Source organism: Brassica oleracea, chromosome C5 (genome assembly GCF_000695525.1).
Source record: "Brassica oleracea var. oleracea cultivar TO1000 chromosome C5, BOL, whole genome shotgun sequence".
In the NCBI taxonomy this organism is placed as follows: domain Eukaryota; kingdom Viridiplantae; phylum Streptophyta; class Magnoliopsida; order Brassicales; family Brassicaceae; genus Brassica; species Brassica oleracea.
In genome coordinates, this window is record NC_027752.1 from 2192790 (window position 1) to 2220776 (window position 27987).

The 27987-nt window shown below is 38.6% G+C and overlaps 7 protein-coding genes and 1 pseudogene across 10 annotated transcripts in view; 4 read left to right on the forward strand and 4 right to left on the reverse strand.

The window, feature by feature from the left end:
• The first annotated feature begins 1523 nt into the window (after nucleotides 1-1523).
• LOC106294886 (probable E3 ubiquitin-protein ligase ARI12) lies at nucleotides 1524-4199 on the forward strand. Of its 2 annotated transcripts, none has more exons than XM_013730578.1 (14): nucleotides 1524-1761; nucleotides 1848-1959; nucleotides 2043-2133; nucleotides 2231-2406; nucleotides 2491-2595; nucleotides 2665-2753; nucleotides 2841-2951; nucleotides 3026-3092; nucleotides 3202-3288; nucleotides 3378-3425; nucleotides 3500-3571; nucleotides 3669-3768; nucleotides 3838-3964; nucleotides 4055-4199. In XM_013730578.1, the coding sequence occupies exons 1-14, from the start codon at nucleotides 1526-1528 to the stop codon at nucleotides 4194-4196; spliced, it is 1563 nt and encodes a 520-aa protein (XP_013586032.1). In that variant the 5' UTR covers nucleotides 1524-1525; the 3' UTR covers nucleotides 4197-4199. The 2 variants fall into 2 exon arrangements, with proteins under 2 accessions (XP_013586032.1, XP_013586033.1); XM_013730579.1 differs by having other exon boundaries at nucleotides 3026-3086.
• Nucleotides 4200-4274: 75 nt separating this feature from the next.
• On the reverse strand, nucleotides 4275-6205 carry LOC106294891 (annotated as a pseudogene).
• Nucleotides 6206-6256: 51 nt separating this feature from the next.
• LOC106294888 (1-aminocyclopropane-1-carboxylate oxidase homolog 1-like) lies at nucleotides 6257-8283 on the reverse strand. The gene is made up of 3 exons (XM_013730580.1): nucleotides 7695-8283; nucleotides 6679-7000; nucleotides 6257-6603 (listed from the first exon to the last, which is right to left on the reverse strand). The coding sequence occupies exons 1-3, from the start codon at nucleotides 8213-8215 to the stop codon at nucleotides 6352-6354; spliced, it is 1095 nt and encodes a 364-aa protein (XP_013586034.1). The 5' UTR covers nucleotides 8216-8283; the 3' UTR covers nucleotides 6257-6351.
• A 770-nt stretch (nucleotides 8284-9053) lies between these two features.
• On the forward strand, nucleotides 9054-13870 carry LOC106294622 (probable E3 ubiquitin-protein ligase ARI5). The gene is made up of 15 exons (XM_013730225.1): nucleotides 9054-9475; nucleotides 9891-10015; nucleotides 10108-10213; nucleotides 10303-10393; nucleotides 10607-10779; nucleotides 11041-11145; nucleotides 11227-11315; nucleotides 11455-11562; nucleotides 11730-11820; nucleotides 11928-12017; nucleotides 12458-12505; nucleotides 12680-12751; nucleotides 12835-12928; nucleotides 13022-13148; nucleotides 13346-13870. The coding sequence occupies exons 1-15, from the start codon at nucleotides 9299-9301 to the stop codon at nucleotides 13515-13517; spliced, it is 1668 nt and encodes a 555-aa protein (XP_013585679.1). The 5' UTR covers nucleotides 9054-9298; the 3' UTR covers nucleotides 13518-13870.
• Nucleotides 13871-14256: 386 nt separating this feature from the next.
• On the forward strand, nucleotides 14257-20019 carry LOC106294621 (ATPase family AAA domain-containing protein At1g05910). The gene is made up of 11 exons (XM_013730224.1): nucleotides 14257-14388; nucleotides 14721-14990; nucleotides 15205-15306; nucleotides 15397-17211; nucleotides 17295-17483; nucleotides 17657-17793; nucleotides 18300-18539; nucleotides 18730-18916; nucleotides 19010-19075; nucleotides 19188-19437; nucleotides 19550-20019. The coding sequence occupies exons 2-11, from the start codon at nucleotides 14769-14771 to the stop codon at nucleotides 19927-19929; spliced, it is 3588 nt and encodes a 1195-aa protein (XP_013585678.1). The 5' UTR covers nucleotides 14257-14388; nucleotides 14721-14768; the 3' UTR covers nucleotides 19930-20019.
• Nucleotides 20020-20114: 95 nt separating this feature from the next.
• On the forward strand, nucleotides 20115-21220 carry LOC106294623 (B3 domain-containing protein At1g05920). Its single transcript, XM_013730226.1, has one exon. It carries the CDS (start codon nucleotides 20518-20520, stop codon nucleotides 21190-21192), a length of 675 nt encoding a protein of 224 aa, XP_013585680.1. The 5' UTR covers nucleotides 20115-20517; the 3' UTR covers nucleotides 21193-21220.
• Nucleotides 21221-21880: 660 nt separating this feature from the next.
• On the reverse strand, nucleotides 21881-27408 carry LOC106344084. 2 transcript variants are annotated; one of them, XM_013783468.1, is made up of 20 exons: nucleotides 26984-27408; nucleotides 26637-26801; nucleotides 26372-26446; nucleotides 26175-26290; nucleotides 25964-26078; nucleotides 25755-25883; nucleotides 25631-25678; nucleotides 25408-25532; nucleotides 25125-25321; nucleotides 24765-25054; nucleotides 24359-24508; nucleotides 24077-24274; nucleotides 23850-23999; nucleotides 23662-23737; nucleotides 23464-23591; nucleotides 23200-23373; nucleotides 22814-22960; nucleotides 22588-22722; nucleotides 22313-22507; nucleotides 21881-22235 (listed from the first exon to the last, which is right to left on the reverse strand). In XM_013783468.1, the coding sequence occupies exons 2-20, from the start codon at nucleotides 26769-26771 to the stop codon at nucleotides 22077-22079; spliced, it is 2742 nt and encodes a 913-aa protein (XP_013638922.1). In that variant the 5' UTR covers nucleotides 26772-26801; nucleotides 26984-27408; the 3' UTR covers nucleotides 21881-22076. The 2 variants fall into 2 exon arrangements, with proteins under 2 accessions (XP_013638922.1, XP_013638923.1); XM_013783469.1 differs by having other exon boundaries at nucleotides 26979-27408.
• Nucleotides 27409-27619: 211 nt separating this feature from the next.
• The window catches only part of LOC106292651, a 1164-nt gene continuing 796 nt past the window's right edge, over nucleotides 27620-27987 (reverse strand). The window contains exon 3 of one of the 2 annotated variants that reach the window (XM_013728282.1): nucleotides 27620-27938. In XM_013728282.1, coding sequence (XP_013583736.1) covers nucleotides 27786-27938 — 153 coding nt within the window. In that variant the 3' untranslated portion in view covers nucleotides 27620-27785. Of the gene's footprint in view, nucleotides 27945-27987 lie in introns of both variants that reach the window. The other variant, XM_013728281.1, reaches the window with a different exon arrangement.

Sequence of the window (27987 nt, forward strand, 5' to 3'; positions counted from 1 at the left end):
TTTGATATATATATATATATATAAATATAAAAATTAGTATATATTTTGTATATTACATAGTTATTGTATTTCTAAAATGACATTTTCTGCTTATAAATGAAAATTAGATTAATATATATTTTAAACTTAATTATTTATATTTAATAAAACAAAGAAATTGAAATGAAAAAATTGAAAAGAAAGAAAAAAGCTCACCAACACATCAAACCGCACCAATTTATCTTCTTATGCGTTTCATGTGCGGGTCGTAGAACACACTTCCAATTCTATTTTTTTCTTTTTTCTTTTAATCACAAACCACACTATGTGTTATGTGTGTGTGTTTAAGGTGAATGGTTACAGAAATGAAAATACGCATGCGTTTACGTGTATCCACTACAAACATTCATAACCTATTTCTTAATAAAAATACTAAAAATTATATTGTTTGAGGGATGATAAGAAGATCAAAGCCTCGTTTTCCTTTCTTTCGTCTGAAATTTCTTTGTTCAATTCGTGTCCTTAACTACATTAAACGCGTTATCCATGGACCTGGTTGAAATAAACAGACGGTGCACTTATCCGATCTAGTATATACATATATGTTTGATGTCAGCTTAAATAGCGTATGGATTCTTAGTCAACTAAGGTTTAACTTGAGTTGAAGAGACGAATCCAACCAGCTTGTATGACAAATTCTTCGAGTGTTGCGTCTATTCCATCGTGTCATCTGAATAAAAAAACGCTTAGATAATGGATTTAAACATATTATAACAAGTTAATTCAGTAAAACTTCCCTAGATATACATAATGAACTGATTCGGTTCAGTTTTACACGGTCCCGGCTAATTATTTTACGTCACCACCACACGTACCATTTCCTCAGGGAGGCTCCTTAGAAGAAATGAAAATAGAATATTTCCAATTCCACTTATTCTAACATGTATGACTTTTTATCATCTAATATATAGAATAGTTGTAGTTTGCATGACTTATATATCGAAATCAAGATTAATCTTAAAATACGTATACAACTGGTATGAATTATACACTAATATAAACTGAAATAGTGAGATATAAAATGACATTTTAACAATACCAATGTGATTTTATAAAATGAAAAATGTAAAATGAAAAAAAAACAATCATTAAAAATAAAAGAACAAAATGAAAAATAAGAGAAAAATAAGTCAAATAAAATTTAAATCTCATATCAGCAATTTCATTGTTTTGGAATGTATCTCTTATTTCCTTGTATTCAAAAACTCAATAACCAGAATTTAAAAGACCACGGTGAAAAGTCGAGAGATATAGATAGCTTGTCATAAAAGTCAAGCGACATTGCAAAACTCATTTCACATTCATAATATAAAACTTCGACGACTTGGTCTTCTTCTTTGTGTGTGTTTTGATTGGCAAGTCTTCGTCATCTCCCATTGTTCAACACGAGGGAAAAGTCGTGAGACTTCGTCTTATTCCATTGAATTATTTAAACAGGTGAATAAAAACTCATGAGACTTATCTTCTTCTCTCATTTTGCTTTCTCATGGATGATTCAGATATCAAAAGGCTGGGCGAGATCCTTATTACAGCGGAGGAGGAGGAGGAGTTGAATACACCTGATGAACATGATCACACCGAAACATCTACCCACCAGAGTTATGTAACCATTCTGAAAGAAGGAGATATCCGAAGTCGTATGAAAGAAGAGATCCAACGTGTTTCAAATACTTACTCAATCTCCAAAGACGACGCCACACTTCTGCTAGCCCACTTTCGCTGGTACTGCCTCATAACATTTTTGCATTTCTTGTTTCTCAAGAAACCTATTTTGATCTCTTGTTTCTTTAAATTCTATTTAATCTCAGGGATGATATTGAACTTCATAAGAACTGGTCTGATAACGCTAAAACTGTTAGAGAAAGCGTCGGAATATTTGAGTTGGAGAGACCACTTGATTTACCTTCTGACGACAAAAATGTAACATCCATATTTTTTTGTTTATCCTGACCGTGTCTAAGTTCAACAATACATGATGATCACCTTAAATAATCTTTGTATAGTTCTATTGCGGAATCTGCTTCAAAATACACTCACTTGAGAGGTCTGCATCGGTCTCATGTGGCCATCGTGTATGCAAGTTCTGCTGGAGAAGTATGATCTCCCAAACCTTTATTCTAGTTCTTTGTTGACCTTTATATATATATATATATATATATAAATAATTAAATACTGACCTGTAAATTTATAGGTCATATCAACAAAAGAATCAAAGAGATTGCAGATGTTGACTGGTATGGGACATTAAAATGTCCATATTGTCCAGCTTCCTTTGGTTGGGACATGATAGAGAGTTTTGCTTGCCAGGAAGAGAAGACTAAGTACTATCGATATCTCTTTAGATCTTACGTTGAAGGCAGCAAAGTGGTACATTAAGTCATAAACACAAACCTTAGATTGGTCATTATATATCAGTTAGATTTAGATTGTTTTTTTTTTTTTTGGAAATAGATAAAATGTTGTCCTGCTAAGGGGCGTAGCTGCGATGTTCATCTTACTCCTGGTTCCGGAAACTTTGATGTCTTATGTCTCTGCCTGCTTAGTTTCTGTTGGAATGTGAGTACTTAGACTTGAGTTATTGTCTCCACTCCAGTTTCTATATATGTACTGAATTTTAGCTTCCAGTGCAGCCAGGACACTCACAGTCCAATGGACTGTGAATCAGCTGCAAAATGGTTAAGAATGAACAGTTCTGATTACCAAGACCCCAACTGGTAAAACAAAATTACTATCTAATTACCATTTATTTAAATCTTGAATCTTCTTTCAAATGTTTCAGTTCTTTTGGCTTATGAGTTCAGGGTACGAGAGAACACGGTGCCTTGCCCTAGGTGTAAGCTAAGGATCAGAGAAAATCAAGATTGGTCACTGAAGATGAGATGCTTTCCACCTTGCAACTATGACTTCTGTTGGTAATTTACTAATATCTGATCTCTGATTCTTCCACTAGTTCATGTCTTTGTGGTTAACTCAATTTCCTCTCCAGGCGCTGCCGTGGTCAATGGACTGAACATGGCTTAGATTTATACACTTGTACCCATGATGAGGTCTCGGTACTTGCCATCTGATCTTGAAAATTTATATTGTTTGTGTATTAACTAATATGTCTTCTTTAATCTCTCATGTATATATATATATATATTTTTGGTTGATGTTTTGTAGTATGAAGAGACTGTTTTTGGGAATATGGCAGAATATGCTGCAGGTAGATACAAAGACTGTCATGAAAAGTGGATGAGTAATGAATCGGTATATTAGAAACTTTCCAATGAACTTCATATCCTATACTCGTTTAAGAATTTTCATTGACATATCTCTTGACTGTGTTTTTGGAGCAGTTGATGCAAAAGGCAAAAGCAAAACTCCAGCAACTACACACTGATGTTGTAAGAGAGATCTTATCCTGTTCCGTTTCAGCTCTGTAGACTACAGTTTAATGAATCTTTTTGTTTTTGGTCAGATTCCAGATTTGAGTAACAAACAGTTAGCAACTGTACAGCAGCTTGAGTTCATTGCGGAAGCTTGGTCTCAGGTTAGCAAAACTAAAAACCAGTGACAGATAATCTTTGTATTGTGTTGTGTGATATGGAATCCACATAATTGAAGTGGCATGCATATCTAAAATACAGATCATGGAATGTAGAAGGGTCTTGAAATGGACTTATGCTTATGAGTATTACCTAGGAGAGGACCAGGTCGAAAAGCAAGCTTTCTTGAAGCTTAAGCAAGGTTTGTAACTTGAAGACGTTCACTATAGCTAGTAAGACTAAACTAACTATTCTATGTTTTGTTGATCAGACAATGCAGAGATTCCTCTGGAGAAGCTCAATTACCTTGCAGAGAATCAACTGAATATGTTGCTTGACTCAGATGGACCATCAGAGAATTTTAATAGATTCCGCAGCGATTTAACTGACTCAACTAGGTTTTTACTATATCCTTCTTTCTTGCTTCTCAAGCAATCCAACACCTAAAAACCCTAATCTTCAGATATTTCCGTTTTGTCTCCCAACAGAATAACGAGAAATCACTACGAGCTTCTTGTAAGAGATCTTGAAGATGGCTTAAGTAATGTTGTCGGTGCTTCGACGTCGCAAAGGGCACGTAACGAGGATGATGCTAGTGGTTCGAGCAGTATACATGATGATTTATTTTAATGTTTAAATTACTATAAATATTTATAGGAAATCATTGGATTTCTCATGTCTGATATGAACTCTGTTTCGTTTTGGATCTATCTTATAATCTTCATTCGCTATTCATACAAGACACACAAGGACCAGTTGTTGTAGACAGACAGAAAAACCCGGAAGAGTTTTATACTTTTACTTCCAACTAACTTCGTGTTTATACGAACAACACACTCTTTGATCACCATGTTCATATTTTAAAATGGAGCAAATCAGAGGTTCCGTCATGTCCTTTGGCACTGCGGTGAGCAGCGAACTCCTTAACGGTTATCTCTCTGTACTTTGGAGGGTTATCTTCAGACACAAGCTCTCTTATTGGTCCGTAAGTTCGAGGATTCGGTCTAATACCGGTTGTGAAGAAACATGCGACCGAGACTCTAGCTCCTTTGGCTCTGTTAGCCAAGACTCTATGCTCCGAACTAATGAACTTGTCGTTTGTTATAAGCTGCATGCATATATAAAACTTTGAACCAATAGGAAGGTTTTGAGCAAAAGGCATTGATTGTTGAACAAGAACTTGCCTGGAGAAGGTCTCCGAGGTTGATGATGAGTGCACCGGGAGCAGGAGGAACATCGAACCAGTACCCTTCGCGGAGAACTTGAAGCCCTTCGATTTGATTCGAAAGAAGGACGGTAAGAAAAGAGCTGTCGCTGTGTTTACTTGCGCCTAAAGTTAGGTCAGGCTTAGGACAGGGCGGGTAGTAATGGCAGAGCATGCGCAACATAGAAACTCCCCTAGACTCACCAGTTGCTTTGTGTACTCCAACATAACATCCCTGAAACAGTTTTCACCATATGAATTACATAGAGAGATTACACAAATCAGTGGCTGAGGTAGTGGAGCACTATGACCCCTATAAAATTAATATTACATTTGTTTCATATTAAGTGTCATTTTAAATTTTTAAATTTGTTTTATTATAAACGTCGTTTTACATTTCTAATGAAAATGTTAAATAAAATTTCAGTTTTTACCCTTAGTTTTAATTCATTAATTAATAAAATCAAACAAAACAATGTATTAAATAACGGTAAAACAGAGAAAAATATTAATTTTCTTAATCTATGTGCTAAAACTTTAAACGACTCTTATTATAAAAAGGAATGAGTATTTATTTTACTTTAGTGTAATTTTGAATTAATTTGGTAAAATATTCAGTTCAAATTATTGTTTGACCCCAGTAAATATGTGTTTAATCTTCCAAATGCACCCACTATTTTATTTATTTTGTTTTATTAATTATGCTTAAATGATTTACTGTAATTTTATATCTCAAAAAAAAAATATTTTGACCCCCATAAGATCAAATCATCGTTAAGTTAAAAGTAAATGAAGTCATGTTGTACCTACAAATCGCTGGCAGATCTTGTGGTTTGGTAGGATTTGGAGCCATGTAACAAGAGAAAGTGTCTCTCCAGCTTGCAGCTGATGAAGTGTAGAGATCGAAGTTACTTGTATACACAAACTCTCTCCTGAAATGTCGGCTGTAGTATTGTTTGTTCACTTCAGGGGCTTGCTCGTTAAACCCACGAACTCCATCTTTCATCCTCTCAAGGAGATCGAGGGAAACTCCATGGTTGATCACCTGGAAGAACCCCCCACTTCTCTGCTGCATCTCTAACCCCATCAACTGTATTCTTGCGCTTAGCCTCGTCCTCAAAGACTCGTCCTCCAAAATCTATCGTTGGAATCGTCGTGAGATGTAGCAAGTCGGTGGAAGGCGGCTTGGGGTTTGCTAAGTTGGAAGGTGATTCGTGGAAGATTCGTGGGAGATGTGTTATTCCGGCGTTGACGAGTCCTTTAACACCTGTCTTTGTCTCGTTGAAAGCTCTAAGCTCGCTGGCACGATCGAATGAACCAAACTTGGTCGTCTCCATAGCGTTCTTTGTCTTAAATGAAAAAACAGAACAATCTGATACTCAAGATAAACTTTTTTCCTTGGGGCTAACAGCAAAATCAGTGACCATAGATAATTTTGTAATAAGTTTGATAGAAAATGAACGGTTTGTGACCGTTTATGGCCCACTGGCTTTAATACAGTCTTATCTTAAAGAAAAGGAAGTTATTACAGGCAAACCAAAGTCCAACGCACCTTTACTAAAACATAAACGTGCATATTCTTTAGATCTTGAGGTATAGTAATCCAGAGGTACCATCGAAACCTTTGGATCTGTAGAACTTTGAATACTCTGTAATGGTGGTGTCTCTATATATGGGTGGGTTTTCTTCAGACAAAAGCTCTTTGATAGGTCCATAAACTCTAGGATTCTCCATCCAATACGAACTGAAGAAGCACGCAACTGAGATACGCGGTCCAGCTCCATTTGCCAAAACACGATGCTCCACGCTTATGAACTTGCCGTTTGTAATAAGCTGCGCAAATGCCCCAATAAGATTAAAACATCGATCAAGCTACAGAAGGGTGGGTTAGTTAGTTAGTTAGTTAACCTGGAGAAGGTCTCCAACGTTGACGACAAGAGCTCCAGGGACATGAGGAACATCAACCCAGTATTGATCATGGAGAACTTGTAGCCCTCCAACGTGATCTTGTAGAAGAACCGTGAGAAAAAAGTTGTCTGAGTGTTTGGTTAAGCCTAAAGTTAGGTCTGGTTGTGGACACGGCGGGTAATAATGGCCGAGCAGCAGCAATGAATTGGCGCAATCCATGTCCCTGAGGTGATTAGTGTTCAAACCTAGAGCTTCTGAGAGAAGCTCAAAGAGCATTTTACCTACTTTCATCACTTCGTTTGAGTATTCAATCATCACCTCCCTAACAAATTCTCCAACCAAACAAGAAAAATACGTAAGAGACACGTTTTAGTGGAAACAAATTCCGATATATGCTTAGAACATATCTAATATGATACTCTATTCTCACTGCAAAGTAAATTTATGTAAAAAAATGTATCAGTGATACTCTATTTTTCATTTATAATAGAGTAAAAAAACAAGATTATTTCATTTATTATTTTGTTCATATCACTATTCTATTTTCACTTTAAAATATAATAACATTAAAGTATAATTCAAGTCTATTATAGATCTACTCTATTTTGAACAAAAAAGATAGAGTGAAATAATAGAGATGGTCTTAGTCTCCTTCCTAATATATCTCTTAATTAAACATTTTTGTTTCAAATCAAGTTATTGATCTATCTATCAATTAATTTAGAAATCCAATAAAAAATCGATCATGACCAGGCAAGTGAAAGTGATTTATGCTTTGACACGACAAGAATACACAAGCCCGGCTAAAAACATGTTCTTGGTAAAAAAAATCATCCAATATTTGATTGTTACTATCTTATTATATATATTTGATTATAACAAAAAGTTTTTATACAATGAGTATATTACTTATGGTGCATGTTAGCTCACTTAGTAGTTGGTTAAGCTATATATTAATTACTCGTATATAATATAAACGACTTTACTTGTACAGTTATGCAGATTTCGAATCATACCCACAAGCGGCTGGCAAGTCTTCAGGTCTAGGAGGATCTGGAGCCGTGAAACAAACTAGCGTATCTCTCCAGTTAGCAGCCGGTGAGTTATACAGATCGAAGTTGCTCATGTAAAGCATATTGCTACTACTTGAATCCCGAGAGTAGAACCCTTTCCTCACCTCCGGGTCTAGCTCGTGAAACTCACGAACCCCTTCTTTCATCCTATCCATCACATTGAGTGGGATACCGTGATTGATCACCTGGAAGAAGCCCCATCTCTCAGCCGCGTCTCCGATCTTCTCCACCAAGCTCCGCCGCGAGATTGAGTCTGTGCTGCCTCCTTGGAGATCGATCGTTGGGATAGTGAACTGCGACGAGGAAGGTGGTTTTGGGGTTGTTATAGTAGATGGAGGTGCATGGAAGATGGCGGGAATCTCTGAGATACCGGCCTCGACGAGGTTTTTCACGCCGGTCTTGGTCTCGTCGAAAGCTTTTAGCTGAGTTGAACGATCCAATGCAATAGTGGCCGTTGACTCCATTGTTGTTTTTTTCGTTTATGCAAGATAAAGGCTTGCAGATATTTTATACAAGTAAGTTACAACCTGGAGATATTTGTGTTAATACAAAGGAGATAATAGTAGGTTTGCAGATATTTTATAATAGTAGGTTTGCAAGTAGTAACACTTGCTTCTTAAAACTTGTTTATATCTGTGGCAGCACTTGCTTCATAGCACTCACTGTCTTCTTCTGGAGGGTGTTCTGGCAGTATCAAAGGGAACAATCTTTTTCAAAATCATTGTTTTTTTTTTTTTTTTAACCAGGATGTTCAAAGTCCAAAGGCCCGTAATCACCCCAGGCCTGGAACCAGCCTGCGGTAATACCTTTAAGTGGCGTAAAGCACTCCGTGGCCACGCTGTGACATTCGATATGGCCGACATTTGTACCCGCGTCCTCTTGAATGATGGACTTTGCAGGACGGTCGTTACCACTCGGCAACTAACGGTGGTTTCAAAATCATTGTGAATGCATTTATATTAACTCGACAATATATTTTTTGGAATGCTTAAATTTACTATAGGAAACCATTGGATGTTATGTTTGATATAAACTATGTTTCTTTGTGGATCGTTCTATAATGATATATCTTCCTTTGCTGAGAGAGACCACACAAAAGAAAACAAGGAGCAGTTGTTGTAGAGAGTAAACGTGGAAGAGTTTGATACTTTAAATTCAAACTTGGTGTTTATACGAACAACACACAAACACACTCTTTGATGTTAACCTCAAGCCCACCACACGGATCTTTTGGGCTCAACTAGAAGGAAAAAAATTTTACTCAAACCCGAGAAAGTCAAAAGTCTTCATCTTTGAAGATGTATGTTGTTGTCGGGAGAGGTTTTGTCACGTTTTCCACTTGCTTTTTATGATCAAACGTTTCGTTATCACATCTACCACTCGGTTTCTGAATCGCGAAGCCAGCGATTCGGAATCTCTCTCACTTTCCCTTGTGAGATTCTCTCTTTCCTGTAAAGCAGGAACCTTTATTGAGTGAAAGGGGTTTTGTCTGATTCCTATAAAGTTCAAGCCTTTAGGGAGAGAAAGAAGGGAATTTATCGCGGATCATGGATTCAGAGGATGACTTGCTCGGTGCCCACGATATGGAATCGGGAGAGGATGATTTTTACAGCGGTGGTGGGTCTGATGATGATTACAACGAAACCGATGGTGATGAGCCCGATTACGGCTTCGTCGAGGAAGACGTGGATGATTCCGTCATGATCGCCTCTCATCGCTCTCAGGTGTGGCTCATTTGCAGCTTGCATATATATATATATATATATTTGGGTGCTTTTTTGTTTGGGTTAGGGAAGCTAAGTCAATGGCTCTTTGTTGATTACTTCACTTTTTAGTATTAGCTGGCTGTTAAAGTCGTTTTGAGCTTACTCTAGTGTTTAGTAGTTTAGCTTTCTCATCTGTTCTGTTTGGCTTTTTATTGGTAATTGGTGAGCTTAAATAAAATTTTGGCTATAGGCTATTAGCTGTTCTGTCTTTTCCCGAACTACTCACTTAACTACTTAGTTGTCTGACCTTCTTTTATCTAATCATGGAGTTACTGCATTACTGATTGTTTTGCTATCTGTTTATTTCACATCTGTTCTTATGTCACTGTGACCATTGACTCATTGTTGTTGTTGTAATGATGCGTGCTTCCAGATAAATTATGTTGTCCTCAAGGAAGAAGATATCCGCAGGCTTCAGATGGATGATATTGGAAGAGTTTCCATGGTCCTTTCCATAAGCGAGGCCGAAGCCAGCATTTTGCTTCTTCACTATCACTGGTAAATTCCTTTTGACATTTTCTGTATAATTAAGTTACCAATCCCTCCCCTTTCTCTAGCTCTCCCTAATGCTTGAGAATGTGTTATTTTAGGAGCGTGAGTAAAGTTCATGATGAATGGTTCGCGGATGAGGAGAGAGTTCGGAAAGCTGTTGGCATATTGGAGAGACCTGTTGTCTCCACCCTTGACGGTGGAGAAGTAAATTCCTTTGATTTGTCGACTCTTGAATTGTTTTATTTGTTGTTCGCTTGGTAGTTCATGTTTCACTGACGCGTTTGATGTTTTAGCTTACATGTGGAATATGCTTTGAACCCTTCCAACGTGAAGAAGTTGTATCGCTTGCTTGTGGTCATCCTTTCTGCTCTACCTGCTGGACTGGTTTGTCGTTTTTCGCTTGTAGATGCTTCCAAAAGTTATCTGATTGTGTTATCAAGTTAGCATTTCGATTACAAATTTTCAGAGATTTGTGTTTACAATTAATTGTTAAGCTTTCCTCCATACTTGATTTGTGTGGAATTAAGTTTATGTTTTCTGCTAGAACATTTCTTTTTTCTTATACCTTTACCTTTTATACTCTACATTTATATATAGGTTATATCAGCACAACCATCAATGATGGCCCAGGATGCTTGATGCTAAAGTGTCCGGAGCCTTCTTGCCCTGCTGCTGTTGGTCAAGATATGTTTGAAAAATTCGCTTCTAAGGAAGACAAGGAGAAGTACTATAAATATTTTCTTAGGTCTTATATTGAAGACAACAGAAAGGTAAAGCGTCCAAGATAACATATATCACACTGCATAACTTACAGCAATAAGGAGAAACTGCTTGATGCTCTTGCTAATAACTTAAACCTTTACCTTTTCTAAATCCTGTGTGGATTTGGCTGGCAGCTTTTGTCTAAAATAAAATCTAGATAACCACAACATTCTTCAACGCTGTTACTCTGCCCTCATTATGTATGGCATGCCTATGATATTGCGCTTGTCTTGTCTTGATGACGTTTTCATTTGTTTTTTCTGCTTCAGATGAAGTGGTGTCCTGCCCCAGGATGTGAGAATGCAATTGAGTTTACTGCCGGGACTAGTAATTATGATGTTTCCTGCTCGTGTTCACGGAGTTTTTGCTGGAATGTAAGTTCTTGCTGTCAAAACCGACTATTTAATCACTTTGGTTTTATCTGTGGGACCTGTAATAAATATATGAAATTCCAGTGCACTGAAGAGGCTCACCGTCCTGTGGATTGTCACACAGTAGCACAATGGATACGTAAGAACAGCGCGGAATCTGAAAATATGAACTGGTATTATTCGTGTTCATACTTTCACCAATCTTGTGTCTATTGTCACCGCATATTTATGTTTAATTACCACCGGAGCTCTGTCATTTCTCTTGCATCTACCATTTCTTATATCACATGCTAACCAGCTTTTGCCTCCCAGGATACTTGCAAATTCAAAGCCTTGCCCGAAATGTAAGCGGCCAATTGAAAAGAATCATGGATGCATGCACATGACATGCACACCCCCTTGTAAATATGAGTTTTGTTGGTAAATGCTTTATCCCCATCTCTGAAGATATCCAACTTTGGTTGTTAGTTGTTACTCTTTCTCTGCAATTTTGGATTGCAACCTTGTTTCTATCTGATGTCTTAGTATTTAATCTTGTGATGGAAGTGCTAATGAATGTATCTTTATATGTATGAATGAATCTTTAGGCTTTGCCTTAATGCATGGACAGCTCACGGGGAAAGAACTGGTGGTTTTTATGCCTGCAACCGGTATGAGTCGGCTAAGCAAGAAGGACTGGTAGGACCACTTCTACTTCTTTGATAATTTGTAGTAGTATTTTCTGTAAGTTACTTATGACTTTTAGTACTTTGTTTGTTGATATCAATTGAATTGTTCGTTTTTAGTATGATGAGGCTGAAAAGAGGAGAGAGATGGCAAAAAATTCACTCGAGAGATACACTCATTATTATGAACGTTGGGCAAGCAATCAGACGGTATGCACAATTTTTTTATACTTTTTCCTTAAGACACTTGAACGGTTAAAGTGTTCTAGACACTCTAATTTAGTGAGCAAACCAGTATTGCTGTTTTGAAGAACGGATAAATAGCATTAGAAGGAGCTTGATTAAAAAATTGTAGCATGTTGGAGCTAACTTGATTTTTTATTTGGTTTTCCTTGTTTGTGAGCATCGAAAATGTGAAACATGTGAAGGGTGTGGTTGAGTAATCGCTTTTTACTGACATGTATCTTCTAGTTTATAAGGTGAACCAACTAATGTATTTTTAGGCTATTAACAGCCCATTAACTAGATAAGTTTAGAGTCTCGTTTCTTACTTGCCTGCATCACTTACTAGACATTATATTCTATACCTATGTCAAAGAGATTTCTCGTCTTCCTTTCATATGTATTTACTTGCTTGTCTGATTTGGCAGTCGAGGCAAAAAGCTGTGGAGGATCTGCAGAAAGCGCAATTGGAGAAGGTAAAGAAATTCTATGGAGTGGAAGAATGATTTGAGCTAACAGCTAATTTCATTTGCAACACCAAATTGTATCCAAACCTTTAATAGGAACTGCAGTGTTGTTACATTGTTGATTTTGATTTGAATTTGTGGTGCTCAAATGCTGTTGTCAAACTTTTCTTGTTGTTTTGCTAGCTTGAGAAGCTTAGTGACATACAATGCACTCCAGAATCTCAGCTGAAGTTCATCACAGAGGCGTGGCTTCAGGTTAGCAACTAAAATATATAAATAACTAATGAGATTTATGTACCACATCTCTCTGAATGTTCCCCCCCATTATACCTTTACAGATCATTGAATGCAGACGTGTACTGAAATGGACATATGCGTATGGATACTATCTACCTGATCACGATAAGAAACAATTTTTCGAGTACTTGCAAGGTCAGAGTCCTCATTAGTTGATTGTATTCTGGGAAAGCTAGTTGTGTCAGTGAGCCTTTGAAGTTTGAAATTTTGTCTTGATGGTTTGATCAGGGGAGGCTGAGTCAGGTTTGGAGAGGCTCCACAAATGCGTAGAGAAGGAACTGGAGGTGTTTTTGAATGCTGAAGGCTCTTCAGATAACTTCAATCATTTCCGGACAAAGTTAACTGGTTTGACCAGGTGATTGTTCTTCTTGTCTTTTAATCTATTCAGACAGATGAAGATAGACTCTTATGCTTACTTAGGATGAGTAACGTTTAGATCAGTTGTTCCATCTCTGTAGTCAGATACTGTCATAGGTTTAGATGAACTAGTTGAGACGTTTTAACAACCATATAAAATGCTAACTGCAATGACTTGTATATTTGTATAAACAGCATAACGAAAACCTACTTTGAAAATCTGGTGAAAGCTCTGGAGAATGGTCTTGCTGATGTGGATACTACGCAAGGGGCTAGCAGCAAATCAACAAGCTCTAAATCTAGCAAGACAAAAGGCGGTGGGAAAGGTAAAGGAAGCTCCAAAAGTAAAAACTCAGATGGAAATTGAGATCTCTCTCAGGTTCCAGTTACAATCCCTCTCTATAGTGTGCCAGCTCACTTGGAAGTAAAAGAAAAGACTTTTTAAGAGTTAGTTGAGCAAAATTGGAGAAAGGATTGGGGTTTGTTGCAGTATTTTTACAGTAGCCTCCTCTGACTTTGAAGGCACACTATTGCACACACAAGTGAACTGTCTTTCTCTGTCTTATGAGTGTGCAATAGTTTTATTATAAACTACCCTAAATGTTGTATAGTATAAAAGAATATTCACATTATTGTTACGTTGGCTCTTTGATTGACTTTATTGGCTTTCTCTGCTAATGCAATGTCTATGAACACCAACTGGAGTATCTTTTGTCTGAAGTTTCTCCATGTCGAGAAATGCATCTTTGTATTATTAGTCTCTTCAAAAACATCTCAAGAAAGTTCAAAATCTGCTACTTTCTGTGGGTTGCGTTACAATAATAATATTTCCTACAATAAATAACTGTTTCTATGTGATATATAACCAAACCTTTGGGTTTAAGAAGTGTTGTTAATCAACATATTAATTTAAGGTAACTATTAGTTCCTTATTTAAAGTTATAGGGTCAATATATAATATAACAATATTGAGGGAGCTATTTCTAAATAATCCAAACTTGTAAGGAGAATATCCACTGACTAGGAAAGCCAGGGATAGAGATATCCTGACGTCCAAACAGGGAGTGAGGTAAACAAAATTTATTAAAGCAGCAGCCGGAAAAAAAAAAAAAAAACAAAAAGGAAGAAAGAAAAAAAAAACGCAAGAAGAAGAAGAAGAAGAGCAACGAAGACGAACTAGTCTCCACTGACACACACCTCTCGATCTTTCTCTCCTTTCACCTTCCTCCAATCTTCAGGTTCTCTCGCGTCTTCACGTTTATCACCAATCCGTTACGCTTGCTCGATTTCGCATTATCTCTCCGTTTGATTGATTTTGGCTCCTCTTGAGCTCTATTAGCTTAATAATGCAATCGGATGAGCAGCTGATAATCAGCGATAGTCTCTTCTCCGTTGTGTAGATTTACTCGAGCCGATCACACGTCCGGCTCCAGTTTCTAGGGCTTGGTTTAGGATTTTGAATTGTTTTAGCTCGGAGGTCTATGATGAATGCATTGTCTATTAGCTGTGTATTTCATTTTCTGTTGGCTATGGTGCTGGAATGTGATGTGTGAATCTTTGAGTTTTGTAGTTTATGGAAGTAAGATAGTCAATCAGGGCGGGCGTAAGCATTTTCACTATGCATCCGAAGGGATCGAGTCAAGGAGATGGTTCGGATACTAAGCCCGTTAGAAGCAGCGATAGGCTTAGGAGGAGACCTAAATTGTATGGTCGCTCATACTATTACTACTCGCCGAACTTGCATAACAGGAAAAGAAACACGAAGACTAGAACGGCGGCTTCGCAGATCGCTAAGATGCTGCATAAAGGGAACAAGCCAGCTCGGGCATCGAACGCCACGGTGAGCATCATACACCAACGTTAAGAAGAGTTAATGTTATTTAGTTTACTGCAATTAAGAGCATTTCTGCTTCCCCTGAGTATGAAGTTTTCACTTTGATCATTTTAATCCAACGATAGTGGCTTTTGTTCTATTAGTGACCTGTATTTCATACCATTGTTTATCTTGGTCTGATTAAACTAGAATGTTGATAACATTGCTAATGACGATACAGCCGATTGCATCCGACCTCCGGCGTTCCACTAGGAAGAGAAGACTTTCTGTAAATCTTGAAGACTATACTGACAGTTCTGGAGGGGAGGATGAAGATATGATGGTCAGGATATTTTCCTCTTGATTATTTTAAAGCTACTTTAGAAGTAATGTGTTATATGCCTTGTAAGAATAAGTTTCTGGTCTTTTACAGAGTCCAGCATATCGAACTTTGAGGAGTAGAGTCAGTAATGGAGTTCATCGAAGTAGAAAGGCCAAGGAAACTGAATCGGCGCCACGACGTGAAGGTCTTCGTCCTCGTCGTTCAAAGATAATTGCTAATAAACGACTGAAAACAAAATCTGGCGCCAATCAAGATTCTTCCGAGGAGAAAGATGGCCCAGAAGAAACCGAGAATGGAAATGAACTAGATGACCATGATGCTGATGATGGTGAAGATGAGGTTGAGGCTGAAGACGAGGGTAATGGAGAAGATGAGGGAGATGGCGAAGATGAGGAAGAAGATGGAGATGATGATGAAGATGAAGAACAGGAGGGAAGGAAGAGATACGATCTGAGAAACCGTGCTGAAGTGCGGAGGATGCCTACAGAAGAAATTAACAAGCAACAGCAACCTAGATCTCCTCGGAGAGTGTTGCATCAAGGCATGGGTACCAGGAATGGAAGGGATGTTAGGAGAGGTGGGTCTAGGCTTCACAAGCGCCATCGCTTTGCAAGAACAGATGATTCAGATGATTCTCTTCTTGTGGATGAGTTGGATCAGGGCCCTGCGATTCCCTGGGCTCGAGGTGGAAACAGATCTGGACCACCTTGGCTATTTGGGGGTTTGGACACGTACGGGTCAAGTTCATTGGGGTTGAATGCTGGAGCTTCTGGTTGGGGTCACCAAAGTGATGGTTTAACTGCATTAACTTCCGGGGCTCAGACTGCTGGGCCAAGCTCTAAAGGAGGTGCAGATATTCAGCCGCTGCAGATCAATGAGAATATTAATTTTGACGACATTGGTGGGCTATCCGAATACATTAATGATTTGAAGGAAATGGTTTTCTTTCCGTTGCTGTACCCAGAGTTCTTTGCAAGTTACAACATTACTCCTCCCAGAGGTGTACTGCTGTGTGGTCCTCCAGGCACTGGTAAAACTCTGATTGCTCGAGCATTGGCATGTGCTGCTTCAAAAGCTGGACAGAAAGTTAGCTTTTATATGCGAAAGGGTGCTGATGTCCTTAGCAAGTGGGTTGGCGAGGCTGAGAGACAACTAAAGCTACTCTTTGAGGAGGCTCAGCGAAATCAGCCTTCGATAATCTTTTTTGATGAAATTGATGGTCTTGCTCCTGTAAGATCTAGCAAGCAGGAGCAAATACATAATTCAATTGTTTCAACTTTGCTGGCGCTGATGGATGGCCTTGATTCTCGTGGTCAAGTTGTTCTCATTGGAGCAACAAACAGGGTAGATGCAATAGATGGAGCATTACGCCGCCCTGGCAGATTCGATCGAGAGTTCAATTTTTCTTTACCAGGCTGCGAAGCACGAGGCGAAATATTGGATATCCACACTCGTAGATGGAAAAATCCTCCTAGTCGTGAGCTGAAAGAGGAACTGGCAGCTAGTTGTGTAGGGTATTGTGGTGCTGATCTGAAAGCTTTGTGCACTGAAGCTGCCATTCGTGCTTTTCGTGAGAAATATCCACAAGTTTATACCAGTGACGATAAATATGCCATAGATGTTGGGTTGGTTAAGGTTAACAAGAGCCACTTTGTAGAGGCGATGACAGCTATTACTCCTGCTGCCCATAGAGGGTCTGTTGTGCAGTCAAGACCACTCTCTCCGGTTGTATTACCTTGTTTACATCGACACCTCCTTGGATCCATGAGATTAATATCAGATATATTTCCCTCGTCAGCCATGTCATCAGAGTTGACCAAGCTGTCAATGCTTTCATTTGGATCCGCAATTCCTCTCGTTTATCGTCCTCGACTCCTGCTGCTTGGTGGTGAAGGAGTTGGACTGGTAATTGCTCGTAGTTTCGTGTGATTATTTTCAGAAGGCTTTATTACTTTAAACTGAATTAACTTACTTGTTAGCTTTAACAGGATCATCTTGGACCTGCTATCTTACACGAGCTAGAAAAATTTCCTATTCACTCTCTGGGACTTCCATCTCTTCTTTCGGATCCTGGTGCCAAGACCCCAGAGGAGGCGTTAGTACATATATTTAGTGAAGCTAGGAGAACAACACCTTCAATACTTTACATACCGATGTTTAATAATTGGTGGGAAAATGTAAGTGTGTTTCTTACTACCTAAATTCATTTTTCTGCGTTTACTTTGGGTGATGACTGATGATGTTTGCACGTTTGCTTAATACAATTTATCAGCTTGTCCTATTGGTTGTAGCAGGAACTGCTTTGAGTTTTAAGTTGCCAGTCTAATGATTTTGATACTGATGACTGCAGGCGCATGAACAGCTAAGGGCTGTATTTCTGACTTTGTTAGAAGAATTGCCATCAAATCTGCCCATATTATTGCTTGCTACATCTTATGGTGAAATATCTGATATTGAAGAGCAGTCAGTATTTGACAAGCGATCTGTGTAAGTTTATGCTCTACTTGTAATCACTTTATCAAGTACCATTGTACAGCTTTATTACCGGCTTTTCTTTTGTTTTTCCAGAAAAGCTGGTTGGTAACATTTTTTGGTGTTTGGTCATGAGCCAACAAACTATTTTGACTAGGATCTCAATATAACATGATAGTTCTGAGAGCCAGTCATCCCAGTGTCAAAGCATGCATTTCGGTTGCGTGTGCATATATGAAGCTGTTGATGCTAAGTATGTTGTCCAAGTTGTGGTTTTTGGTTTGTCTGATGTTGATCGCCTTAAGGTTCCTAAACAATAGGCATGTAGTGTTAGATAAAGTTATGTACTCATACACTAGATTTGGCATTACCTTTTATTGGTTTCATACGTCAACTCAGCATACTCTTTCCTGAACTCTCGCTATAGATATATCTTTTTCATTCTTTTGGCTGTCCATATATATAGATTCTACGCTTGTGGTTTTTTGTCCGTTTCTTAGGTTGTGTATCTTTGTTTACAGCTATACTGTGGACAAACCATCAAGCGAAGACAGGTCTTTGTTCTTTGACCGTTTGATTGAAGCTGCTCTCTCAGTCATTTCAGGCTTAAATGGCAAACCGGATGGACCACCCCTTCCAGAGCTTCCCAAGGTTCCAAAAGAACCTACTGGTCCAAAACCCGCTGAAATAAGAGCCAAGGTGGAAGCAGAGCAGCATGCCCTTCGACGGTTGCGTATGTGTCTCAGAGACGTTTGCAATAGGTAAATGTGTATTGGCCTTGAATTTATATAAACATTCATTAAAAGTGACTGCTTGACCATAATCTTCTGGTGATTGAAAGCCTACCGTGCACGTTTCAAATGTTCTCTTTAAATCTATATGCTTATCTGATAACAGTTGCCTCGTTACTTTTATATTATATATAACTTGTAGTATACTTTTGCTGTGCAGGATACTATATGATAAAAGATTCAGCGCATTCCATTTCCCAGTTTCTGACGAGGATGCTCCTAACTATCGCACAATAATTCAGATTCCAATGGATACGGCTACTCTGCTACAGCGTGTTGATGCTGGGCAGTACCTCACATGTTCACCGTTCTTGCAAGATGTTGATCTCATTGTGAAAAATGCCAAGGTGCACTCCTATTTTACAACACATGGCTATAAAACCTTGACGATTTAGAGAATGTGGTCTCATTTTTACAAGATGTTGATCTCATTTATCCAGGCCTACAATGGAGATGATTACGCTGGAGCGAGAATTGTCAGTAGAGCCTACGAGCTTCGGGATGTAGTATGTTTGCTAGTCTCTTTTGAGTCCATTTATAGCTTTCCATGAAAATTTGCTGCAGGCCTATCATCCCACGGAGCTTTCCTCTGAAGCCATAATTGTCTTTGCGTTTCAGGTGCATGGGATGCTGGCGCAGATGGACCCAGCACTGCTAACATATTGTGACAAAATCGCAGCTGAAGGTGGTCCTTCACAGATACCAGATGATCTGAGTGAATCTATCCTTGGTTTAGCTCCTGTGGTGCAGATGGGGACTGTTACTAGAGCAAGTGCCCGGCTTCGAAACATGCAGCCAGAGGTTAATATAGATCGAGATCATGAAGGTCTTAAAAAGCCTAAGAAAACAGCTGATGCTGCCTGTACAGGTAATAATGCCACTGCAAACGCAATATGGTTCTTGTTTTACGTATGAACCATCAAACTACTTGTTGCTGGATGTTGAACAACGCTTGATAATGTTTATGTTGCGGTGAACAGATTCAGCTGCAGACAAACCAGAACACCAAGATTCAGACGTAGAAATGACACCTCTGGAAGCAGCCAAATCAAACTCATCAGATGGTGATAAAGAAGATCAGACGAGAAAAGAGGATGAGGCTTGTGGAGAAGAAGTGAGTGGTGATTGCTCCCAAGATTCTGTGAAGTCAGACGAAGACATCTCAAGCGAGATAGAATCTGTAAAGGGAGTGTTAATGGAGCGTACTGAAAACTACAGCATTCCGCAGATGGAGAGGATCTACACTCGAATCATGAAGGGTGTACTTGAGACTCTGGACAAAGGGCTTGGTGCTGATGATGATGACGATGATCAAAGCCCTAAGCATTCAATTTTGAGATTTTTATCGGAATTCGCTTAGCTTCAGGCGAATTTCTGAGGCTTAAACTTTTTCTCATATCAGTTAGAAATCTTAAGAAAAAAAAATGAAAGGAACATCAAGTTTTTTCTTTTTTTTTTTCTAAATCGTGGATTTTTTTTTTTTTAATTTTTGACTGAAAAAAGTTGCAAAGAACAAAAAAGGTAGAAGTTAATCAGTAGGATCTGATCTTCTTGTAAAGTTGAAGAAGTTTGCACCTTTATATCCAAAACATGCTTAAAAGTAAACAGAAAAAGAGAGGATTTGTCGATTTAATCTTTAAGTTGCTTGTATCAATCGTGAGCTAGAGAACATAACACAGACCAATTAGGAACGTGATTAGCTCCTCTCTCTCTCACTTGAGTTTCCGTTATGACCGTTGGGGATGAGTTTTAGCGGGAACCTAACTAACTTCTTGGTCGACGTTATTAAAGATTCAAGAAAAAGAAAAGAAAAAAGAACACTCTGAATTTGGCTCGCGTCTTATATTAATCGGCAAGATAAGTTCCTCTCTCTCTCACTCAGCCACTACGTGTCCTCTTCATCTCGACGGTGCCTAACTTCTTGAATCAACACAGCTTAGAAGAAGAGATGAGCTTGTATAAGGATATAATGTGGAACCTTCCAGGATTCTCCAAGACAGCCAAAGACAAGGAAGAAGAAGAGAGCATGAGGAGAATCTTCCACCTCTTCCCCAAAAGAAAAAGATCCCTTCGAAGTCCCCCCAACAAGAAACACTCTCCTCCTCCTCTCTCAAAACTCCCCATAAAGAAACGAACTGTTTACCAATACACCACCACCACCACGAAGACTCCCCAATGGATCCGCCGCTTGAAGAAAGACATGAACATAGCCGACGACCCCTTCCTCCTCGCGGAGAAGCCTCTCGACCTCGACGACGTGGATCCAGACCAAAACCGTCTCTCCATCCCTTTCCAGAGCCTAAAGCGAAACGACTTCTTGACGTGCGACGAGGGGGTGATTCTTGGAGACGAAAGGGTCAACAACGATGGGAGGATTGGTGTGGCTGCGTGTCTCGTTGATCAAAGGAATAAACAGTGGAAGATGGTTTTGAAGAAGTGGGTTCGTGTGTCTGATTCAGGGAAAGTCCTCCAGAGTTTTCTGTTGAGTGGTGCATGGAGCGACGTCGTTGAGGCTAATGGGTTGAGAGATGGAGACAACATCAGTCTATGGTCTTTCAGGCTCAATGGGTTCCTCTTCTTTGCTCTTGACTTTGCAGGTGACTCCACTGACTTCTTAGAGTAAGTTAAGGGGAGTGTTATTGGATCATACTAGGGTTTATGGGATCATATAGTCTTTTTTAATGTTTCTCTTTCGATACTGCTCAAAGATGAAACTTGGTTCACACACAAGCTTAAGGCGTTTGCTTTGTGTTTTTGACGATGAAGGTTCTGTTTAAATGAATTGTATACTTTTGATATTACTCTGCTTTGTTGCTTGATCCACACGACACATAAGTTTAATTTTCAGCAAACTCCAATCTACTCAAAGTTAAAACACGTTTCAAGTCTGGATAACTTCTGTGGGGCCAGGATACCTCTGTATAATTAATAAAAAAAACACGTTTCAAGAGGATCTTGAGTTCCTCTTGAAGCTCAATCATTCAGAATCATTATCTACTTTTGCATAACCATCTAACTTCAGGGCATTCTACAGTTTTTGGTCTAGTAACTTTTCTTGCAAGTGTAATATACAAACTTAGGGTTCAAATGGGATTGTGATCTCTGTATAATTAGTAACATGTCCTTTTTTTTTTGTTTCAGATCTTTTACTATTGTATGATCTTTAACAGTTTGACATGAGTTTGGGTTCTTGTTTGGTCTACTTTAGTTGTTCCATTGACTTAACTAACACCAATGGTTTCTTGTATCAATCATATCTCAACTTCTAAACCTTCCCACTGCCGGATGGAATTGGTCCAAATCATGCAATTGTTTTGACCTTCACTAGAAATATGATTTTAGTAAAAATTGATGTGTCATCTCTCTGTGAGTCCTAACTCACTTTAATATATTAAGATTAGATGAAGCACAAGATTACACGTGATAATATATATATATATATGTATACACTATGCCGTGTGTCTATAAATAAGTTACACATGCAAGATTTTCAAGAATGTACCGGCTTTAACATCCGGCTGCTTTCAAGAACTCATCGTAAGGGCTTGAAGAAGGTAACCGAAACGAGTTTTGTTCCACTTCGAGTGAGCAGAATGGAAGCTGGCCTTGAGGTTGGACTTGTGCCACAGTCAGTGCCTTGTGATCATCTTCATCAGCTTCTTCTGTCTGCAACACACAAGGCAAAAAAAAAATGAATACCAAAACGAGATGGGAGGACAGTTCAAGAACAGACTCTCTCTCACCTCATCTAGAAGAAAGAGTTCATCCTCTTCTGAGAGAGTTACAGCTTTGGTTGCCTCGGGTTTGAAACTTCGAAGCACGGACATCTTTTGATGCTTACCCGTCACAAGAGCCTCGCACTGATTCATCATTTGGTCATAAGGTACAGGGATGGAGGAAACAGGGAGGCTTGCAACTTGCCTAGCAGTTTCTGATACCTACACACCAACAATTAAAAAGAATTACATTAAAAAGAAAAAAGATCACACAAGCACTAAGTAAGTGTATGTATATTTACCGATTCAAGCAACTCGTTGACACTCAAAACATCTGCTGGGTTAGTGTTTGTGGACAAGGATTTATTGTGGCCAGGCTCACTCCCACTAGCCCCCGGAGAAGCTCCTTCAAATGCCACTATTGCTGAAAGCTCAACCTGAAGGATCCAACACAATTGCAATTAAGGAAACTCACTCCCTGAAGCAAAGAAGTGTAATTAAGTTTCTAATGTAAGTCATTATTATTACCTCATCAAAAGCTGGAACTTCTGTTTCATTAAGAGGGGAACTACTAGATCCTGGTGTGTCCATGAACATTGGTGCACCAAGCGGGTGTGCATCCTCATCTCTCGAAAAATCTGACTCAATTTCCTTTCTCAAATTTGATTCCTCCTCCTGAGAGCATCACACAAAACATTTTCAGAATGGATACACTGACCAAACACAGCATTAGGACAATATCTTCACTGCTAAAGGACCAGAAACTAAACTAATGGTTTCTTTATATTCAATACAGCTTTATCTGCTGATTTGGGGCTATAAGGGCTATAAGATCAAACACAACTTCCACCAAAAATATTAAGAATTACCATGAATGGATACACTATATTTGTCATTTTAAACTGGATGAGTACCTCGGATAATATCTGAAACTTCGACGTAAAATGAGTGATAACGATTTCCTTCAGGAAACTATCATTTGAGACAACCGCTGACGAGTTGAGAGCAGCACTATCATCTTCCTGTGGAGATCCAGAACATGCAGCACGCAGTCTGATATCTCCTTCCAGAACAAGAGAAGGATCAACCTATTAACAACATGATGAATTGCACATACGGATTAGAAGACAGCTGAGCACCAAAAAGAAAGGGAAATGCAATAGTTAACAAAAGCTCACCATTTGGACAGTTAAAGCTTCTTTGACAAGTGGAATTAGCTCCAGAATATTGGAGATCTTGGCACTAATAATGAGCAAATATGATGCAAACGTGAAGATGGATCTTCTACGAGAGAGCTGCGTACCTCCTTCAGAATCATACCAGAAATATATGTCAGAAACAAAACTCAAGAGCATTAAACATAGTCTTTCACTTACCATCTTGATTCAATGAGAGATTTCTAAGAGAGAACGCCAGCTGAAAACACCGCACCAGAGCCATGTGATTTGATCTCTGCCATTTGCAATAATCACCAAATCACAGAAAAATTATTACAAATTAAAAGCGCCTTCCCATCTACAGAGGGATCAAGGAGCATATTCACTAGGTGGCTACGACTACTAACCTTTGCTACTGAAAACAAAAGAGTGATACTAAACGTGCTGGCCATAGCCACTAAATTTGCAGGGGTATTCTCGGTAGAAGTTGCTTGGATCCATAGGGATGAAAGTAGCATATTCACTTGGTGACTACTCAGTCGAAGTGAACATAGCGACTGTAAAAAGCATATGAAAGCCACACTATCAAATCACACTCAAATCCATAAGAAAAGTGCCAATTAATAAAACATACCTTTATACCATCATCGACATCCTTTAAACTCTCCAACGACTGACAACCATCAGAGGCTTCATCATAATTGTCTGACCAAGGCAAGCGAAGAGTACGAAGAAGCAGGACGGAGAATATATTATGCGCCTCAACTCTGGTTTCAGAGTCTGCGTGGGACATCGCAAGAAGCAGTTGGTGAAACAAGGCATCCGGGAACACCTGGGACACACCCCACAGTAAATCCGTTAGAAACAGAATAATTACTGCAATTTCAGTAAAAAAAAGAAAGAAAATCTCACTTACTTTCTTGTGGTAAGATACATTTGGGACAACTGATACTATATGTGCAGCACGGAGAGTGGCTGATGCTGTGGTCCTAGCAACGAGTACATTAGTTGATATCGTCTCAAGAACCACTGCCAACATATCAAGAATGGGCCCTGCATCCCCAACCTTAGAGCAAAACAAAAAAAAAGTTATTGAAAATTTGTTTCAAAAAGATATTTTTTTGTGTTTTCAATAAAAAAGTTGTAAGCTTCAAAAAAAAAAGACTATTGAATTATTATTTGTTAAAAGTTATTTAAAATTAAAATATATAGAAAACTATACATTTATTATAGAGATTTAACGTGTTTTTTTAATATGTGTGATAATACTAAAAAAACTATTTTTGTGGAACGGAGGTAAAGTATAATACATTCCAACTAACCTTATTTGAGAGCTCTGCGATGCAATTTTCTAATGCACGCTGCAGCTCAGAGTTCTGCTTCGTTCCATCAGCAGACAGATCAGACTCAGCTGCGTTTTGCAGGCATTTCCGCAAGTGCTTAATCAAGTCAGCTATTACAGCAGTCGGGGCGCCTGAAGCCTGCTGCTTAGCGTGTTGCACAAGGCATGTGGCTACGTTAACCATGTTGACTTGAACACCCTGTTGCTTCATCACATTCTTATGATCCAAGTGCTTGATCAAAGAAGATACCAACACATGACAATTTTCTCCTGCTTTTCCATACACTTGTTTTAGTCAGTAGCAGCCTATAGAAGACAAATTTAAATATCAATCTCTGACCTGATTCTTCGAGACGAGACTGGAGAAACAATAAAACAGAAGAGGCGACGCCCTTCTCTGGAGACCAGTAACTTCCACAGTCAAAAGCATTCAAAAGCGGTTCAAGAACACGGCGAAGAGTTGTGGTTTCCTTTGCTAGTTTGGCTATGTTGCAAAGGCAAGCCACAGACCAGTATGAGGGGCTCTTCGAATTATCCCTGAATGGATTTTAACAAATAAATTAAATAACAATTAAAAGATGCATTTAACAACAAGTGACAATAGAGTTATTGAGAAGCCTTACATGTTTTCCTCAGTCACAGGATTATTACGTTTGAAAGAAACCCATTTACTCATTTTGGGAATTGAATTTTCACCAGCCTCGTTGGTCTCCAAATCAATATAATTCTCCAGAATCACACACATAATCTAATTCAAGATGAAAGAAAAAAAAAAAAAAAGAGTTCATGATCAGCTACAATGCATTATGCACCATCACTGTTTGTTAAAGTAACCGATGGACTCACCAAATCCAAGTCCATTGATAGTTGGGAATGCTCACCGATGAAAGACACCTAGCAGTAACCATTGGTTAGTAACATGCTGCACACATCCATTTATATATAGGATATGTTTTGTGTAAACCATTACCATGAATGCCAAAGCCTGCATTCCTGCTGGCCGTAACCGGAGTGATCTTTCATCATCCCCCATCTCTTGAGCAAGTTGACAGAGTTTAGGGATTAGGCCTTCTAAGTTGAACATGTGCGAATTCTCAGTCTGTATTTTAAACAAATGTGGATTGAGCAGAGACCAAAAGAACATGTAACCCATGCCTAAAATAATGCTCAAGTTGTTACCTGTAAGCTAATAAAGTCAACGAGGGTATTGCAACCCAATATCTGGACTTCTTCCTCTTTTGTTTGCTCCAAAAGAGTTCGGACAATGCTTAGCAAACTACACGAAAATAGAGGCCTGCAACAAAAGAAAAAGAAAGGTGATACACTACTAGTTCTCAAATAATCAGAATATGCCACATCAACGTTTATCCTGTAAGAAACTACTACTTACATCTGCTCCTTACATGAGGAAAGCATTTTCTTGTAAATGCACAAGACGACTTTGACTGATCCGATATTCCCATTCCGCAGCTCTTTGTAACATTTTTGCTCAAGGTACTCTGTAATCTGTCAAAAGCAAATAAAACTGAGAGAAGTATGCAAAAAAAAAAAAAAAAAAAAAAAAAAAAAAAAAAAAGAAGCAAATACCTTTGGGATTCGTAAGGGATTCCTTGACGCATACTCACAAAGCTTGCCAATTTTTCTATCATCTGGTTCAGCATCCTGCCAAACCACAACATGGAAAACATAAACTTAAAAAAAAAAAACATGTGTAGCAAAACCCCATTGAACCAACAAGTTATAAAACATCAACAAACCTACAACGGAAAAAAAAAAAAAAAAAAAAGAAATAGAATTTAGAATAATGATTGATATAGAGATACAAAAGAGAGAAAGAAAAAAAAGAGATGACCTGGTTACGAGGGAAGATTTCAGCGAGCATGTGCTTGTAACGTTTAAGGGGATGACGAGACCTGGGACGCAAGGAAGGACAGAAGAAACAGAGGTTACCACAGGCGGGCAAAACCCGTCTGGATATAACCCCCATTCTCTTCTCTTATCCTCTTCTTCTTCTTCCCTGCAATGCATACCAAATCCCCCACCATATAATTAAAAACAATAATAATAAGAAGAACTAAAAGTTGGAGATAAATCAAGAAAAATTTGTACCCCTGCAAAAAAAAAAAAAAAAAAAGGAGAGAAAAGAAAAAGGAATCAAATTAATCAGAAAAGAAAAGGAAAAAGAGATGGTAACCTCACCTAGGAAGACGGAGGAAGAGGCAGTTGGGGAAGAATGAAGGAAAATCTAATCCCCCCGCTCAAAGCTGGCATTTTAATCATCCTTAACAAATCTTTTAAACCTTCTCTCTTTCCGCCATTATTGTCGGAAAAGTGTCAGTCCGAGGAACTCTCTAAATTACTATATTACCCTTCAATAATCTTGTCTGAATCACCCGAAGCTTTTTACTTTGGTCCGGATTTTAAAAGTTTCTAAAAACAAGCGCACTCGGTACAACATCGTCGGCCCGTGCGCTAAGGTACAACTAATGGGCCGAGTGTATTATTAGCCCAATATAAAACATAACCCAACCAACATTTGAACAAGTTACACTAGCCTTGCCTTGCACTAATCACGAGTAAGCGGAGATCAAGTAGAAACAGTTCAATCACCTCAATCGCAGAGACAGGTTATTATATTTTTTTCTGTTTGATTTTTGTTTTTTAAAAAAAAAAAAATTAATTGGACCAATCACAGGTCGCCACGTGCCGTAAAACCCGCGCTAGAGTGATGAACCCGGTTCACTGAAAAAATGTGGAAAAAAACAAGATCACAATTCATTATTTTAAACTTTTTTTTTTTTTTTGGAATCTGGGTAACCCATAAGTTCAGTAATGGGGTATGCCTAAAGAAGCACGCAACCTCGTTGAACTACTTCTAAAGCATAGAACATTCTTCTTCATTAGGAGTTAATTAAAAACACTAATACCCAAGTCAAGGTCTACCAAACACACATACTAGTCAGAATCAACAAGTTCTCTAAAGAAAAGACTGCATCTCTCTCTAGCGATGAGGAGGACCACACTTCATGTTGTAACGGCCAGCCAGCTCCTGAGCAACACCATCATACGTAAGTTTATCAATCATCTCAAACTTCTTGTGATGCGTCGTCACCGTCTCAGACTGCTGTTTCGCCAGCTCCTCCGCCTCCTCCAGCTGCTTCTGCAAAACACACACACACAAACTCAAAAAAAAAAAAAAAAAA

Coding starts and splice junctions, on each gene's coding strand:
- LOC106294623 (XM_013730226.1), top strand. CDS start 20,518: ATGAGCTTGTATAAGGATATAATGTGGAACCTTCCAGGATTCTCCAAG.
- LOC106344084 (XM_013783468.1), bottom strand. CDS start 26,771: ATGGGGGTTATATCCAGACGGGTTTTGCCCGCCTGTGGTAACCTCTGT. Junction 25,322..25,407: donor CCTGTGACTGAGGAAAACAT/GTAAGGCTTCTC, acceptor AAATCCATTCAG/GGATAATTCGAAGAGCCCCT. Junction 24,000..24,076: donor ATGTCGATGATGGTATAAAG/GTATGTTTTATT, acceptor TGCTTTTTACAG/TCGCTATGTTCACTTCGACT.
- LOC106294888 (XM_013730580.1), bottom strand. CDS start 8,215: ATGGAGTCAACGGCCACTATTGCATTGGATCGTTCAACTCAGCTAAAA. Junction 7,001..7,694: donor GACTTGCCAGCCGCTTGTGG/GTATGATTCGAA, acceptor AGAATTTGTTAG/GGAGGTGATGATTGAATACT. Junction 6,604..6,678: donor ACGTTGGAGACCTTCTCCAG/GTTAACTAACTA, acceptor GCATTTGCGCAG/CTTATTACAAACGGCAAGTT.
- LOC106294622 (XM_013730225.1), top strand. CDS start 9,299: ATGGATTCAGAGGATGACTTGCTCGGTGCCCACGATATGGAATCGGGA. Junction 10,214..10,302: donor CCACCCTTGACGGTGGAGAA/GTAAATTCCTTT, acceptor TTGATGTTTTAG/CTTACATGTGGAATATGCTT. Junction 12,929..13,021: donor ATTTTTCGAGTACTTGCAAG/GTCAGAGTCCTC, acceptor TGGTTTGATCAG/GGGAGGCTGAGTCAGGTTTG.
- LOC106294621 (XM_013730224.1), top strand. CDS start 14,769: ATGCATCCGAAGGGATCGAGTCAAGGAGATGGTTCGGATACTAAGCCC. Junction 15,307..15,396: donor GGGAGGATGAAGATATGATG/GTCAGGATATTT, acceptor GGTCTTTTACAG/AGTCCAGCATATCGAACTTT. Junction 17,484..17,656: donor TTAATAATTGGTGGGAAAAT/GTAAGTGTGTTT, acceptor TGATGACTGCAG/GCGCATGAACAGCTAAGGGC.
- LOC106294886 (XM_013730578.1), top strand. CDS start 1,526: ATGGATGATTCAGATATCAAAAGGCTGGGCGAGATCCTTATTACAGCG. Junction 3,093..3,201: donor GTACCCATGATGAGGTCTCG/GTACTTGCCATC, acceptor GATGTTTTGTAG/TATGAAGAGACTGTTTTTGG. Junction 3,965..4,054: donor GATTTAACTGACTCAACTAG/GTTTTTACTATA, acceptor GTCTCCCAACAG/AATAACGAGAAATCACTACG.